The following is a 15,360-nucleotide window of genomic DNA, read 5'->3' as shown; positions in this document are numbered from 1 at the left end:
CTACCTCTTTCACGCTTGTGAATTGTTTCGAAGAAAACATCTGCCAACACAACCTCTCTCTCCCAGCAGCGTTGTTGTTTCTTTCTGCGCGCGTACGATGAGAAATGATGGGAAGAGGGGGTGAAAAGGCCCAAACAACCGTTAATCTAATTTGCAACCGCAAACAGCAACCCTGGCCTACTGCGTTGATGCTCTGCGCCCGACCATCACGCTTAGAGAAGCGGCATTTTTGGGAGGGAGTGTATGCGCGCGCGTAATTCGTTGGTGAATTACATTTGCTACCGAGCGATTCAATTGGTACGCGGCCAAGTGGCAGTGCCAGTGCCCTGGCCAGGAGTAGCAGAGCAGCAGAGTTTGTTTGTTGGCGTGTTTTGGCGACCCACTACTACTACGTTTCGGAGGTAACGTTAAGCAAATGGCGACAAAGGGGCGATAGTAAGCGCCTGGAAGTGGTTAAATCTCATCAGTAATGTACACATCTATTAAGTACAGATATATTAAATACATCTTGTAGTTTGTTGATCGTTTGTTTACGTGGGTTTTTGTTGAACAGCTTATATAGGACTTAGATTTAGCACCTACCCGGGGTGGGGGGGACCACATACCCCACTGAACCAAAAGGAACGGAAAGGGGAAGAGGAAAGGGAGGGAAACCGCTCACATTAAACGCTTGCCACCACCACCACCGAGCGGGTTCAGCCGGCCTTTGGCTTTGGGGAGATGAAACGGTCCAGCAGCGCATGGAAGATGCTGCCCGGTATTCGCTGATGCTTGTTGATCAGCTCCTCGATCGCGTACGCGACCTTTTCCTGCAGATCCTCGGGCGACAGTGCCGGGTCGTACGGTATCGGGGTGCCGAGATGCGTGCGGAACTTTACCGGAAAGCCACCGTAGATCGGGCGCACCGGAAACCGGACCGCATTGTACAGCCGGATGAACAGTCGCTTCGCTAGCCCGACGGAGCGGAAACCTTCGCGCAGATTCTCCGTAAACATGGGAATGATGGGCTGTGCGGGGAGGGAGAGGAAAAGCAGACCACTTCGTTAATAGTTGCGTCCTGTTGTGCGACAGCGCGCGAACGCTTACCGCTTTCGATTCGATGGCAACCTTAGCGAACCCGACCCGTTGCCGCCAGAGCAGCTCGTAGTTGCTGTCGCCGAACTGGGCCTCGTACACACCGCCCGGCGCAATCGACAGCATGTTGCCGTCGCGCAGTACGCTCGCGCACGACTGTACCGTGCCCGGGCTGATCTTCATGACGCGGGCCAGCAGCTTCCAGCCGGGCACTTTGTTCAGAAACCGATCGCCGACGGTGTAAATCAGACGCTGCCGCTTCAGGTAAATGCGTGCGGTAAAGTAGTACATATCGATCGGTATTGCACCGTGATAGTAGATGATAAGGGCTGGGCCCGTTTCGGGCAGGTTTTCCATTCCGCATACTTCGTATCCTGCGGGAAAGGGGGAGGATTTCGATTGTATTGGAGAGAGGAATTGCTAAGCGAAAGGCGAGCTCTTACCATGAAATATCCAACCATGGGCATCCCACACAACGGCGACTAGGGTGCGGGCCACGTCCCAGAAGTCAAAGTCGCCCTCATTGTAGACCTGCAATATAAAGCGACTGTGTCGCGCCATGGGAGGGGGTGGGGGAATGTATTAGTGATTCCACTGCTGATTCGAGTTGTGCTGGGGGTTTCCGGCTTACCTGTGCAGCTTGTAAATGTAGAGAAATGATATGGTACAGTAAATCAACAGCACAAATGCGCAAGGCAGTAGGAATGTAACCAGCACCGGCGTTAGCAACCGCGACAGCCATATCGAGTAGTCCAAGTCAATGTATTGTCCTGAGGAGGAGATCGATCGTTACTTCGATGCCGGAAGGTTGCTATGTGGAGCATATTGGTCGCTTACCAAGGTACGCGAAAAAGGTAGAATTGCCTACAGTCTCATTGCTCAGGGTTAGTGCATCGTCCGCCGAGCTCATCTTGCGGTGTGTTCCGGTTTCTTCCTTGTCTTCACCGAGTCGAACAATGGAGCTTTACGCGGGGTTTCTTGGTGTCGAGTCGTCGTCGTGGACTGCAAAATCAAAAAGGGGTACCATATTAGTCAACAATGGATTTAAAAGGGCAATGCTAATTAACCTAACGCTGGCATACGCTTACCCTCCTTTGGTATGGGAGAAAAGCACAGCTAGGCGATGGTGGTGGCGTCGTTGGTGCTGCTGTGGGGTAGAACACTTTCACGTTGATCCAGGGCGGCGTTGTGATAGCAGCGTGTCACGGAATATTGCACCGAGCGTCGTCGTCTTCGTCTGTGGCGGAAGTGCATTGGAGCAAGGGAAGCTGCCCACAAGAGGATGTGCGCCAAATTTGCTTTGCCTCTGGACTCTGGGCTTTCTGGATGTCGTCCGCCGGTGCGTCTTTCTTTCTCTTATCGACGGTCACAAGGGATGGTGGTGACGATGACGGCACGATACGACAACCCACTATCATGCATAGTGCGTGTGTGTGTGCGTCGTGTGTGTATCTCGTTTTGGATGCAAAGCACTTTGTTCTGCGTTCTCGATTTCTTTATGCAGCGTCTCCGGGGAGGGTGAAACACAAAACAGGGCCTCTGTGTGTTTGTTGACACAATGCTTTAAACACTCTCTTTCCGCACCAGAGCAACCTTGTGGTGTGCGCGTTTTCTCCTACCTTCGAATCAATCGCGTCAATATTGTGAGTGACACATCGAACCACAAGAGCGAAGGAAAAGCAAAAAAAACAGCGATCAACCCCTCTTTGCGCACCCTTATGCGCTCTACAGCCCTTCCCTCAATTGGGATGAGGTGGGGGGCTGTTGCTGCTGTGTGTTTTGTTTACGCCAGCCCGTTTGACAGCTGATCATGTTACCGGTGTGTGTGCGTGTGCGTACGAATTGCATGCATGTGTGCGTTTTACAACACATCAGCAACGTCAAATTTGAACCGCAAATTTCGCCTTTCGCTCTGGCAGCAGTTTTCTCACGCTTTTACAAATGTTTTTCAAACGTTTTTCTGCACTTTGAATGAAATAATTTATTCGCAGCATCCTTCTGCAGCAGTGTGTTTTGTGGTACGATGGTGGAGTTGTATGTAAGTCTTTTGAGTAGGTTTCATGAACATTGGTTTCTACCGCAACAACACAAAAGGGATGACAAAGTAAAGACCGGATTTCCCTACCAGGCGGCGGCGTTGGTTTCGTTATTTTACTTTAATCAGTTAAATTTGCCGTGTTACAGATTGGTTCCCTCTCTTTCTCGCTCTTCCTCTACACACGACTTTGTTCTCTTGTAATGGAAGATTCAATTGAAAGGAAAAAAGAGAAATAAAAACATAATGTTTGCCAACCAATCTCTATTTCCAAATTTCAACTCTTGGGCCAATTCTAAGGTTTGAGAAATTGAGATAAACATTACACGCTCATCATCAGTCGGATTGGCTTCGTGTGGAACGGATAGTCTGAACCAGAATGTTTAGTGTTTGGATCGTTTAGCAAAAAACAGAAGATTTTGGTTTCTTTGAATTGAACAAAAAAAAAGACAATACTACATGAAGAGCAGAGGGAGCTTTAAGATGGTAGACAAATTAATTAATTTGCATTATGCGCTAACCGTTTTGCGGGTCTCGTGAGGGACAACCGCGTACACTCACTCACACACACCTCCTTCTTCTTTCCCCACTCGTTTTACGTCAACTTCTTTGCCTTCTGGTAGAGCGTGTCGACCACCTTGCCCATGTGCTGTATCGTTTCCAGTGCAGTCTCGTACGTTTTGTCGACCGGCGTTTCCTCGAACACGATCAGCACACCGATGCCCTGGTCCAGGATGCCGCTAAACTTCTTGTCCAGGATCATCTGTGACAGCTTCTTCTCGACCTGGGCGATGGGCAGGGCAATCTGTTCCGCGATGAAGCTCACCTCGCACTGCGAGTACGGTTCGATGATGCGGCACAGGTTCTGCTCGAGCATCGTGTCGTACAGTGTGCCCAGGTGCGCCTTCACAATCACATCATCCTCCAGCTCTTTCTTGTACTGCTTCAGCGCGTCCTGAAAGTCGGCCAGGGAGCGTTTGTGCGATGCTTCCGCGACCGCCTTCATGGCGTCGATATCGCGCCCGGAGTACGTAATGGCCTGCAAATGGTGTGCATGGTGGGTCCAGGCATTAGTTACCGGGGGTGGTAGGGGGAATTGGGAGGACGACTACGCCATACATACCAGCTTGCCACTGACGATCTGGTTCACGTCATCCGACTGGCCGAGCATAATCTTGCACAGCAGCATGTACTTGAGCGCTGTCAGCGCTTTGCTGCTCTGCACGGAATCGAACCCTTCGAACGCTTCGTAGAAGTACGAGAAGGCGGTTTTGAAGTCGCGCTCGTCGGCCGCATGCAGAATGCCCGACTGCAGATCGAGCGTGGCCTGAACCTTCGGTGCGCAGTAGATTGCATTGGCCGTGGTACGCGCGGACGTGAGAGCAGCACGGGCCTAGAAAAGAAAACAACAAAGACGGGGTACATTGTTAGTTGAGTAAAATGGGTCGGTGCTCGTTCCTAATTCCTCCCTTACCTTCGGCAAGTTGCTCAGGGCGTGATACGTTTTGCTCTCCAGCAGCTGTACCTCGACGAGCAGATTTTTGTCGTCCAGCTTCTTCAGCTCCTTCAGCAGCTGGCTGCCAAGGTTCAGCGCTTCAGTGTACATGCCCGTGTCGAAGTAGAGCGCAATGAGCCGCGCCTCGAGCGACTGTCGCAGGAAGGTGCGCTTTTCCTGCTTGGCCCACTCGATGCATTCCTTGCACAGCTGCACCTCGATGCCCGTTTCGGCCTCCAGATCCAGGAACAGGTCCACCAGCGAACGGACCAGCTTGGCCGCTTTCGCTTTGCTCAGGAAGCTCAGGAACGGGCGGGTCACTTTGATCAGATCGGCCAGCTCCTTGGCCTTGCCCTCCTTCTTGTACGTTTCGCCGAGTTCGAGAATTTTCTGTTCCTTTTGTCGGATCTGTTCCTCGTCGTTTTCGTCCACCTCCAGGTCGCGGGCAAAGTTAGTCATATCCTGCCGGTTCAGGGAGTGCGATTGGGCACGGTCGATCATCATAGCGCCAGCCATCTCGCGTCGCAACTGTGCTCTTGTACTGTGCCTTTACACTGTTTGCCGTGCTGGTGTTGTTGTTGTGGTTGTTGCTGATGCTTGGTTGCCCTCTGGATGCACTGGATGCAAACAGGTCACGTTCTGCCAGTGAAGTGATTCAGCGTTAAATACGTCCTGTGGGTGAAACAGTTTATTTCACAATGTAGACAATCGACCAATATCCAGACAAGCTTTAAACGCTGGGACAAAGACGAGGAAGGAATGCGGAAAGGCCGTGTGTGTGTGGGTCTCGGTTCGAGGACAATGACGTTCAAAATCGTACAAGTCATCGGAACGCTACGCCGAAGCAGATGTCAACAAGCTTGCGTTTTGTCCATTTTGGAGCCCAAAACACACCACCTTTAGCCATTGCTTCACGTTCGGCTTTACGGTAATGGTTTTACTCACCGATTACGGAGGGACAGCAGTTTGTGGATCAGTTATTTCGGGTGAAATTCACGCAACAATTGGACGAGTGCTTCGTAGGTGATTGCTTTTCAATGAAGCGGTTTGACAGTACGAATTCTGTTCAGTCATCGCACGGCATGTCTCGCGGCTAGGTTGTCAGCGCTGCTCTGCTGCTGTCAGTGAAACGTCTGTCTCTTTCGCAGCAACGAAAAATGTTCTGTTAATTTTAATTTTAAAGATAATAAATTACCCAACAGACGTCGACGAAAACAAGAAAAATATTTTTTTAAATATTAGCTACCAAAAATCGCGGGCAAGATTATAAATTGAAGCAAACAAGTGGTGACGTTTGCTCAAACGTCTTCAGCCTGAACCGGACGTCTGATTTCTTCACTGCTGTCAACGCGCGCGTGCAGGCACAGAATTTTTCGTGGGTAAAATAAAAAGTTATTACAAGTACCATTAAAATCGAGGTAGTTGCACGAACGATCAGGTAATACTTGTTTAAAAGACACCCCTGCGACACGAGAAAATAAATTTGTATATAACCCTTCTCCGTGCGGCTTTACTTTCGTCACAATAGCCAAGCAAGCAAGCAAAGCAGCACGGCGTCACAATCTCATTCTGAAAGGTGTGGAGGAAAAGGTGCCGTGAAAAAGCGTGTGCGCATTTGCCGAGTGGAAAAGGAAGCATTTTTCTGCATCTTTCGTGAACATTTCGCGTTATTTCGTGCATTAAAGGATTCCGCAACTGTGAAAAGGTGAGTTTTTGACGCAGATGCGTTGTCCGTCATTTTGTGGGCTTTTGCTAGCGTTCTTGGAAACGCACCGCACTGAATTTCGTCATTCATGGCGGCTGCACATTTCCAAAAATAGAACTCCTGGGTCTGGGGCTCGACCAAGAGGACATACTCATCTCATCCGATCGGATCCGCTTACATGCAAGAGACGTTGTTTGGTTTAGAAGATTAAATTTTGTTTACTTTTTCACAGAATCTCGCCATATTGTAAACGCTAACCCCAAATACAGAGTCGTTGCTTTGATACCGCGCTGTGACGTCTGTTTGTGCGCGTGTGTGTGTGAGTGTGCCCTTGTGCAGAGCAACAGGAAGAACAGTAGCAGCAACAATGAATGCAGGACTAAGTAAAATACACTTTGTCAACACGACGGGCGTATCGCTGAACGATCGCTTTACCACCATGACCAAACCGACGGTGGGTTTTGGGGCGGCACCGGCCATCGTAGAAGCACCCCGTCCGCGAGCCAGCTCGGTTACCAGAGCGACGGAAAGCAACCGTCGGTTGGTCGATCAATGGGATCAGTTGCATGCTTTGCAAGCCCTGGGAGTAAAGGTAAGGGCCTGGTTCACGCACATCGCCGGGATGGTGTTTCCGAAGGTTAATATTTTATATTTTGCTTGTGTCTTTCACTCTAGGCTGTTCCTGTTATTCGTCCCGCTCGCCAGCGGCTGCAGCGCAACAACTCATTTGCTCAACATGTGAAACGTACCATTGATAAACTGACCGGAGGCGTGCGTCGTTTGCCGCGATCAAACAGCTTTACCGACATTGCAACGTAAGTTCTCTGATAGAATAGTCGATTCCTTGCGCCGTTGCTCCTTGAATATAGGTTAACATAACTTTTGAAAAATCCCATCAAAAGATATGTCATAATTCAAGGAAAATCGTATGCAGTATTACTAATCTGAAGCGATTTACGATTTGCTTCTGAATTACAATACAGTACAGATTGACATGTAATGCAGAAATGGTTTATATTTATTGTATAATTCCCCTTGGATATAGGTTAACATAGCTTTTGTAATATTCCCATCAAAAGGTATGTCATAATTCAAGGGAAATTGTATGCAGTACTACTAATCAGAAGCGATTTACCATTGTTTGCTTTTGAATTACAGTACAGTACAGATTCATATGTGATGCATAATAGGGTTATATTTATTGTAAAATTCCCCTTGGATATAGGTTAACATAACTTTTGAAAAATCCTATCAAAATGTATGTCATAATTCAAGGGAAATCGTATGCAGTATTACTAATCAGAAGCGATTTTCCGTTGTTTGCTTCTGAATTACAATACAGTACAGATTAACTTAATACGGACGTCACACGAAGCGTAAACTCAAAAAGTTTACGCTTGATTTGTATGGGAGAGCGTAAACTTCCTGTCAAAAGATTTCAGGGTTGTATGGCTGAAATTCAGTTTACGCAAAAGTTTACGCTTCGTGTGACGTCCGTATAAAATGCAGAAATGGTTTATATTTATTGTAAAATTACCCTTGGATATAGGTTAACATAGCTTTTGTAGTATTCCATCAAAAGGTATGTCATAATTCAAGGAAAATCGTATGCAGTACTACTAATCAGAAGCGATTTACCATTGTTTGCTTTTGAATTACAGTACAGTACAGATTCACATGTAGTGTAGAAATGGTTCATATTTATTGTATAATTCCCCTTGGATATAGGTTAACATAGCTTTTGTAACATTCCATCAAAAGGTATGTCATAATTCAAGGGAAATCGTATGCAGTATTACTAATCAGAAGCAATTTATCATTGTTTGTTTCTGCATTACAATACAGTACATATTCACAGGAAATACTGAAAGAAACATCATGTACCGTACCACAGAAGATGACTTCTATTCTTTTTGAATCTATAGTACAGTGTACACAGTTATATGGCATTTTCAAATCCTTTAAGTTAGTATTACCCTTGAGTATAGGTTAACATCATCTTTGTTTTTATACCCCAATTTTGATGTCATAGCTCAAGGTACATCGGAAAGAATCGTCGAATAGACTGAAACGGATCTGTCTACGTTTCAGAGACATCGTATTCTGTACATGCTTATTAGATGCGTTGTCTTTCCATCATCATCAAACGGTGCATTGAACGCATTATTAATCATACAATTCCGTTTCCGCTTATCTTTCGTCCCCAGAATGACCGCTGACCGCTTAGAACTGTTGCAACGAGTCCGTGGACGTGCGCCAACAATCTCGTCCCGGCTGGGCGCCGTTCGTTCCGTTTCAAGAGGACGCAGTATGTCGCGTGGACGCAGCGCATCACGCACCCGCAGCAACTCGCGTGGACGCCAGCCCTCGTTAACCCGTTCAAACTCGCAGACGAATCTGCGTCGCGCCGGATCGCGTACCAACCTCTCCCGTGCCGGATCGCGTACCAATCTGACCCGTGCCGGAAGCCGCAATGCGCTGAACGTTGTTAACCGTAAACCGATCGCTCCGAATGATGCCCGTCGACGCATCAACCGTAACAATCTGCTTGCCAATCGGCTGGGCACTGTCAATAATGCTGCGACGGCCATTACACGTGGCCGCAGCCGTAGCCGTAGCCGCGTGCGTGGTGGCGCCCCAGCAGTTGCTGCCAATGTGCCGGCGGTGGCCGCCAATGGTCGTGCACGATCGCGTTCCCGCAAGCGTGCCGGATCTCGAGCTCGCGCTGGAAGCGTGAACAGTCGGCTCGGCATGAATCGTACCAACGAACCGGCAGCCACTGCAGGTGGACGGGCCAACGGAGGTCGTGTGACCAAGCGCAACCGCAATGGTCCACGCGTAAACGCATCGATCGTCGGTACACGCGCCGGACGCCCGCAGAAGAGGTAATACTTGTTACGCGATTTTACGCGGTGAGCCAGACCCCAAGGGCCATCTTGACGTGACATCATCACCTTCTACAAATGCCCAAATGCTATTTAGCTCGTGACGGAAAGAGTCTGCTTCTCCTGTCCCGGGGCAGTTGTCAGCCAAAGGACGGATTGGATTGTTGAAGAACAAAAGCCAAGTCTTCGAACCGCGGCAGAAGATTGGAGGCAATATTTATTCCACTACTAAAACCTTCTCGTATGTCCAAGCCAGACTGATAGATGGTGGACCCATTCGTTCACCATTCGATGTGTCCTAATGATTCGTGCGGCTTAGAGTGATCTCAACAGGCACGTTGATGCACGCCGACATTGAACGGTACGAGGAACTGATTGCTTGCAATGGAGCTCACCATAGACGAACGATGCGTCCCCCGCCACTGGTTAACTTGCAGAGCAAGATTTAGTTGATCGGAAGCTGCTGGTACTATCAACGATCTTCTCATTTTTTCCTCAGCGGAAGTAGCAGAGAAGGGTGTCAGCATCTTCTCACCCACCTTCTGGCAATAATGACTATCGTAATTGCAGCGTTAACGGCTCGAGATTGACCGGTGCACAGCAACGTTGGTAACAGAGTGTAGCACTCCTCGGCAGCGCCTGTTCTATTGCTGATTCAAGCAATCGGCGGCACAGAACAGGCCAGTCACAGTCGAGTATTTACCAGCGTGCATGCAGCACGGCGGCCGCCCCTGTCTAAGACAGTGTTAGCCTTGGGTCTCTAACTCGCCGTTTCGTTCGCGCATTCTCTGTTTTGCGGCAGTGTAAAGGAAGAGCAACGGAACACCAACACCTCATCCTGGAGCCTTACTTTCGGTTGCTTTCGCTCTACAAAGTTGAGAATTTCAGCAGCAACCGAGCCGTTGGCAAGAGTGGACATGTTGTTGGCAGTGCTAGCAACCACCAGGATTCTTCCTCCAACTAACTTCCGAGTGCGAAAAGAAAGGCGCAAACTTGAAGCTTTCATTGGCGTAAGCTTCTGTGCTGCTGTGTAATGGGCGTTGGCACGTAACTTGAACGCAATCATCATCACGACCGCGATGAGGAAGGACATGTTTTTGCTCAACTTTCTACGGGCTAGCAAGATGTGTGCATCGGAGAGGAGCGCGAAGATAAGAACATAAGGGGCTTCTCCGCAAAAGTGTCGTTTGGTGAGGCAGTCGGTCGGATTGGGGGCTGGATGTGTGCTGGACTGGTGAGATAACCTTAACGAAACTCTTGTGTGGTTTTAAACATATTTCTGATTTGAAGGTATTTGCCCAGGGAATGTATCGTGTGGCCTTATGCCCGCACAAAGTTTGTGTAAAGAGTTTCTTCCATGATGAAGTATTATTATTCGCAAATGTTTTTTTTCGGGTGCTGCATCGCGATACTGTCCTGCCACGGAGGTGGTCACCAAGTGAGCGTGTGCTTCTCCACTGGATGTTGGAACTGGAACTCTTCCGTTCGGGCAATTGCATTCCGTCTTCGTAAAGCAGCATGATGGGCGCATGGGTGTTGCAGCCGGAATGGTGAACAGAACACACGGAAACTGAACAAAGTACGCAATCGCTTTCTTTACAGAGAAGCACCCAAACGCAAGGGAGCGGGTGGTAAGGCAGCAAAGGCAGCCGCTGCCAGAAGCAACGGGGCGGGAGCTAACGGTGCCGCAGGAGGAAGAGGAGCAGCAGCAGCAGCAGCAGCCGCCGCACCCGGCAGACGCGGACGATCTCGATCGCGGCGTGATAACTCTCGCGTTCGTGGACGCAGTGGTTAGTGTTTAGAAGGCTTCCCGTGAAGTAGTCCTCGGTGTTTAACGATGTGTTTATCTTCACAGCATCGAAGAATCGCACCGCACACGTAAAGCAGCAGCCCAAGAGCCGCGAAGAGCTGGACAGCGAGCTGGATCAGTACATGGCCAACACAAAGTCGTCGCTGGACAAGGAAATGGACCAGTACATGAACGGCATCTGAAGCAGTTTTCCCTCGAACGGCCATATTTTAACCACCACTACACCCAGCAAGACGTTTTAAGAAGGCAAAGCATCTAATGAACTAACACAGAGAGGACACGAATCCTATCCCCTAATAACCCACACAGGTGTATCACACCTTAGAAAACGCACGTGTGTGTGTGTGTAAGCAGAATAATACATCCGTATGAAATTCAACCCTCAAGACTTTCACAGTCGTTTGCCAGCAGTGTGATGGCATCGTGACTTAGCAGATAAGAAACATGCTAGTTTTATTTAATTATTACCAGTTACAAAGTATGAATAATTGTAACATGTATATAGAATTCTCACCTATAGCTGTTAGCGTTCTTACATGATGAATAAAAGAATGAACTATGTACCCCCATATCAAGGGATGAACGAAGAAGTTAATCATTAATACTTTCAAAACCCTCGCACACGATGACGTAAATGAGATGGAGAAAAAGAAAAGGGGGGAGTTGCCAAGGTTCCCGTCGGCCTGCTGCGTTCGATTTCAACATCTTTGCGAACAATACACATCGATAACGGATACGATGGCCGCCTGATGTGTGCGTGACCTGCGCGGAAACCAGCGTTTGTTTGACAGATTTGTCAAAGGGGTTGGGTAGGTCACGGTGTACGGGCGTGTTGTGCACAGTTGACATAAACAAAAACAACAACGCGCAAGCTGCCGGGTAGAGCGTCTGTTTTAGGGTGCAAAATAGGGTGAAAAAGTTGGTTAAAAGTGGCGAAAAGTGGTGAAAAGTGGCGTGAACAGTTTGTGATAGTGTGCTTTACTTGTGTGGAAGATAAGGGTAGATTTGTTTGTCAACCATAAAGATGATTTCGGCCGAAGAAAATCCACAGGTGAGCAGCAAGACGATGGATTCGCAGGAAAGCGACTGTTGTTGGAATGTGTGCACAGATGATTCAGAGTAGAGTAGCCCGCCGGTAGGGAAGAAACGCTGACGAATGTTTAAGAGAAGTTGGCAGTTTTTTGTGATTTTGTTAAAAAATCCCCATAATTTAGGAAGCATTAAGCGATGGAAGGCAAGGTGGTACCGTCTTAAACCAAGACGTTAAGAGTTCCTTCATCTTTCGTACCATCAAATCATACGCCGAACATTTAATTTAATGTGGGAATGTGCAGCTGATAATCTGCGTCGTACAGTAGCGCAACACTAGAGCAGCAACACTTACGCTAATGTTTACGCGATTCGTCATACCTCATCACTTTCAATGCCATAAAGCTGATAAGCTGGCGGCTGGTTGTTTGGGAGAACTGATTACCATAGCAATAGCACGTCCTCTGCCCACCAGCAAGTCCTCCCTCTAAGAAACACTACCACTACGGACCCCTTCTTTTTGTCTGGCAGAACAGCAGTTTAAAGCTAATCTCAGGCCTCAAATGTGTGTAAAAAGCTCCCGCCAGCTTCCGAAGAGCACAGGAGCCAGGAGGTGGGTGTTGCTTTACGGCCGATCGTTAACAAACGTCACCGCCACCACCACACCACCACCCAGGGGGAGCGGCTTTAGCAACCCCGGGCGAAGATATGAAATGGGGGTGAATGATGGGGTCCAAAGTTTCACTTACACGGCTCGTCGACCGTATATGGCGGTGATTGATGCACTGTTACGATTTTATCGTCACGTAAAAGTTTCTAATACCTCTACTTTTTAGGACGGTAATTCCATTACCGATTACTCGTACGTACACGTTCGTACCGAACAGTACCGTATACCGGTGTCGGTCGGCTGGATGATGAAGATGCTGCTGCTGCTGCTGATGATGATGAGGATGATCTTAAGGGCAGCAAGAAAAGAAGAAAAAAGTTCTCAAGACGGACTTTATACACAGTGCCGGTTCTCGGAAGGGAAGAAGCATTCATGCATGCAGCAAAGAAGCGAAGCCCAAGGGGAAAACGCCGAAAGAACGAAAGCCAATGGGCCAAAGTTTTGCAACTTTGCAACTTTTATATGAAGCTCCTGGTGCGCTGCGCTGCGCTGCCCTGCCCGCTCAAGCGCGTGGAAACATAATTAAATCTTCACAAAGTCAATTTATGGACTCATCGATGACCGACCACCACCAGGCTAGGCTAGAAAGAGGCGTTATGGAGCGCCCCACAACCCCTCTTGACGCATTAAACAACGGACGCCCCCTCTGCCGTTGGCGGATATGTAAGGAAGGATATAAAACAAAACGACTACTTCCGGCATGTGCCGAGGGGAAAGGGGGGAGTACGTTTTTGTATTACATCTTATATAAACATTTCTCCGCAGTAGTGTGGGGCATCTACCGCTCCATGTTTCTGCTCCCTTTTCCCCCCTCCCATACTCACTACTTAGTTGCTGGGATCCAAAAAAAACAAGACTTCTACTTAAGTCTTTGTTTATTGAATTCCTCACCCACCACGACGATGCGCCACCGTGGGTGGATTTTGTTGTCCTATGGTTTAGGAGAAGCATGTGTGTGTGTGTTTGTCTGCTACTGCAACGTGCTCGTATGTGCAGGTTCTTTGTTGTCCCTAACTGCGATGTTGTGGAATTCTGGATGGTTTAGTCCTCCAGTCAGTCGGTTACCGCAACGGGTATTCCCATATATTGCGCAAGAGAGAAAGCGTTGGGTATGGCAAAACCACAGACTTGAGGGTTTTGTAAACCCCCCCACACACACACACACGCACGCGAGCGATCGTTCGTGAGTGATGGTGCTTATCGTGGGGATCTAAACCGAACCGAGCAACGGCAACGCTTTCTATCCACAAAGTAAATCCAACCCTGATGCACCTTACCCTTCCCTTCTCGTCACTTTGGCTGACGCGTTCTTCGGTATGCTCTGCTACACTGATTTGTCGCCACCGGATCTACCTTACAGGACAGGACCCTGAAAATGGAAAAATAAAGCAAATGTCAACCAACTCCTGTGGGCCTCTCATGCGATGATGCGTGTGCAAACGTTGTTGAAAAGATTATGTTTGATCGCTCGGGAAAAAACGGGTGGGGAAAATAAAAGAGGTGATGGCACCCTTCTATACTTCCGCTCCTCCAGCACGGACACGGCAGTGCATGGGAACACCGCGTGCGGTCTTGCGTGTGTGACACCTCGTTCTTAAGGTAAATTCTTCGATGGGAATGTTACACACCACCAAGCGCCCCTCGTATCCCTGCTGTGCTTTCCGGGCTCTCTTTAGCAGGCAAACATACACACAAAGAAGCTAAAACCGGATGTTATTCAAAGTTGCCTTTCACAGGGTACACAGGGGCAGGATTCCATCCAGCAATAGGGTGGCGGGGCAAGCTGTGGTGCGCACAGGTGTCGAAAGGATATCATATTCCCCCGTCGGTAAAGCAAACGAAACACGGTGGCGAATGCAAACATTGAGTTTATACGGGGATGACAAAACAAAAAATCCTTCATTCGTGTTGTAGTATAAGCAGCACTATGCACATCACAATCTTTCTTCTCCCATCCGGTTGCCTCCCCCATTACCTTCGAGATGCGATTGTTTGAGCCAAAAGATTGTGAGAGATGGAGGAGGTGAAGAACGTCACTGAGCCGCTGTGGTGGTGGTGGTATCCTAAATAAACCCGAATGAGCTTTCGACTTAATCACCGGCTCAGCTGGGAAGATGACGGCGACGACGGCGACGACGACGACGACAGGAAAGAAATGCGAGTGATTGCATGCTTTCCCCGTTGTGTGTCTTCCACAAGCAGCAAAAGCTTCCGCCTGCTGTAACTAACAACTGCTGCTGCTGCAACCTGTGCGCCCCAACTGCCGAAGATAAAGCAGCCGCCCCGCCTACTTCGGTGATGCAGTAGCGCGCAATGTGCCCTTCTGGAGAGATGTAAAATCTGAAACGAACAACAGATTCATCGAGGAGCACACACACACACCAATGCACACACATACACACACACAGACATCCATAAATAAAAGTAAAACCACATTCTTTACCACGAATCCCTTTGGGTAATGGAAATAGCAGCGCGAGAGTAGTGGATGAGGGCGGAGGTGGTACCGGCAGGGGTACGTAGCATTACGGACAAAGCTTGGTGAGATTGTTTTATGTGCTTTCACACTCTCTCGCTGGGGGTAATTATTTTCCGTTTGCAAGATGCCAACCATTTGGCAATCTGAAGGTAGGAGAGAGTTGCGAGAGGAGTGTTAG

General features: G+C 48.6%; 4 protein-coding genes across 8 annotated transcripts in view; 2 read left to right on the top strand and 2 right to left on the bottom strand.

Annotated features, from left to right (window-relative positions):
• Positions 1 to 453: 453 nt before the first annotated feature.
• On the bottom strand, positions 454 to 2,888 carry LOC1281738 (monoacylglycerol/Diacylglycerol O-acyltransferase). Its single transcript, XM_321690.6, has 6 exons — positions 2,163 to 2,888; positions 1,912 to 2,076; positions 1,706 to 1,844; positions 1,518 to 1,621; positions 1,087 to 1,448; positions 454 to 1,007 (listed from the first exon to the last, which is right to left on the bottom strand). The coding sequence occupies exons 2-6, from the start codon at positions 1,982 to 1,984 to the stop codon at positions 696 to 698; spliced, it is 990 nt and encodes a 329-aa protein (XP_321690.6). The 5' UTR covers positions 1,985 to 2,076; positions 2,163 to 2,888; the 3' UTR covers positions 454 to 695.
• A 141-nt stretch (positions 2,889 to 3,029) lies between these two features.
• LOC1281739 (26S proteasome non-ATPase regulatory subunit 11) lies at positions 3,030 to 14,963 on the bottom strand. Of its 2 annotated transcripts, none has more exons than XM_061663571.1 (6): positions 14,679 to 14,963; positions 13,981 to 14,072; positions 5,550 to 5,766; positions 4,584 to 5,276; positions 4,233 to 4,502; positions 3,030 to 4,148 (listed from the first exon to the last, which is right to left on the bottom strand). In XM_061663571.1, exons 4-6 carry the CDS (start codon positions 5,118 to 5,120, stop codon positions 3,705 to 3,707), a joined length of 1,251 nt encoding a protein of 416 aa, XP_061519555.1. In that variant the 5' UTR covers positions 5,121 to 5,276; positions 5,550 to 5,766; positions 13,981 to 14,072; positions 14,679 to 14,963; the 3' UTR covers positions 3,030 to 3,704. The 2 variants fall into 2 exon arrangements, with proteins under 2 accessions (XP_061519555.1, XP_061519556.1); XM_061663572.1 differs by having other exon boundaries at positions 5,550 to 5,737; positions 14,679 to 14,960.
• On the top strand, positions 6,166 to 11,591 carry LOC4577202 (circumsporozoite protein). Its single transcript, XM_001238524.3, has 6 exons — positions 6,166 to 6,309; positions 6,542 to 6,901; positions 6,985 to 7,124; positions 8,517 to 9,194; positions 10,797 to 10,984; positions 11,050 to 11,591. The coding sequence occupies exons 2-6, from the start codon at positions 6,677 to 6,679 to the stop codon at positions 11,184 to 11,186; spliced, it is 1,368 nt and encodes a 455-aa protein (XP_001238525.3). The 5' UTR covers positions 6,166 to 6,309; positions 6,542 to 6,676; the 3' UTR covers positions 11,187 to 11,591.
• Positions 11,698 to 15,360, top strand: part of LOC1281742 (nicotinamidase) — a 63,632-nt gene continuing 59,969 nt past the window's right edge. For 2 of the 4 annotated variants that reach the window (XM_061663575.1, XM_061663574.1), the window contains exon 1: positions 11,713 to 12,055. In XM_061663575.1, the coding sequence (XP_061519559.1) occupies positions 12,029 to 12,055 (27 nt within the window). In that variant the 5' untranslated portion in view covers positions 11,713 to 12,028. Of the gene's footprint in view, positions 12,056 to 15,360 lie in introns of all 4 variants that reach the window. The other 2 variants (XM_061663580.1, XM_061663579.1) reach the window with 2 other exon arrangements.

Source organism: Anopheles gambiae, chromosome 2 (assembly GCF_943734735.2).
Source record: "Anopheles gambiae chromosome 2, idAnoGambNW_F1_1, whole genome shotgun sequence".
Taxonomy (NCBI): Eukaryota; Metazoa; Arthropoda; class Insecta; order Diptera; family Culicidae; genus Anopheles; species Anopheles gambiae.
The sequence above is the reverse complement of the archived record's forward strand: the minus strand, read 5'-3'. Positions and strand labels throughout refer to the sequence as shown.

Excerpts from the sequence above, each read along its gene's own strand:
- LOC1281739 (XM_061663571.1), bottom strand. The coding sequence starts at position 5,120 with ATGGCTGGCGCTATGATGATCGACCGTGCCCAATCGCACTCCCTGAAC. Across the intron at positions 4,503-4,583 it reads CCCTGAGCAACTTGCCGAAG|GCCCGTGCTGCTCTCACGTC; the intron begins GTAAGGGAGGAA and ends TTTCTTTTCTAG. Across the intron at positions 4,149-4,232 it reads AGATCGTCAGTGGCAAGCTG|GCCATTACGTACTCCGGGCG; the intron begins GTATGTATGGCG and ends CACCATTTGCAG.
- LOC1281738 (XM_321690.6), bottom strand. The coding sequence starts at position 1,984 with ATGAGCTCGGCGGACGATGCACTAACCCTGAGCAATGAGACTGTAGGC. Across the intron at positions 1,622-1,705 it reads TACATTTACAAGCTGCACAG|TCGCTTTATATTGCAGGTCT; the intron begins GTAAGCCGGAAA and ends GGCGCGACACAG. Across the intron at positions 1,008-1,086 it reads TTGCCATCGAATCGAAAGCG|CCCATCATTCCCATGTTTAC; the intron begins GTAAGCGTTCGC and ends CTCCCCGCACAG.
- LOC4577202 (XM_001238524.3), top strand. The coding sequence starts at position 6,677 with ATGAATGCAGGACTAAGTAAAATACACTTTGTCAACACGACGGGCGTA. Across the intron at positions 6,902-6,984 it reads TGCAAGCCCTGGGAGTAAAG|GCTGTTCCTGTTATTCGTCC; the intron begins GTAAGGGCCTGG and ends CTTTCACTCTAG. Across the intron at positions 9,195-10,796 it reads GCCGGACGCCCGCAGAAGAG|AGAAGCACCCAAACGCAAGG; the intron begins GTAATACTTGTT and ends CTTTCTTTACAG.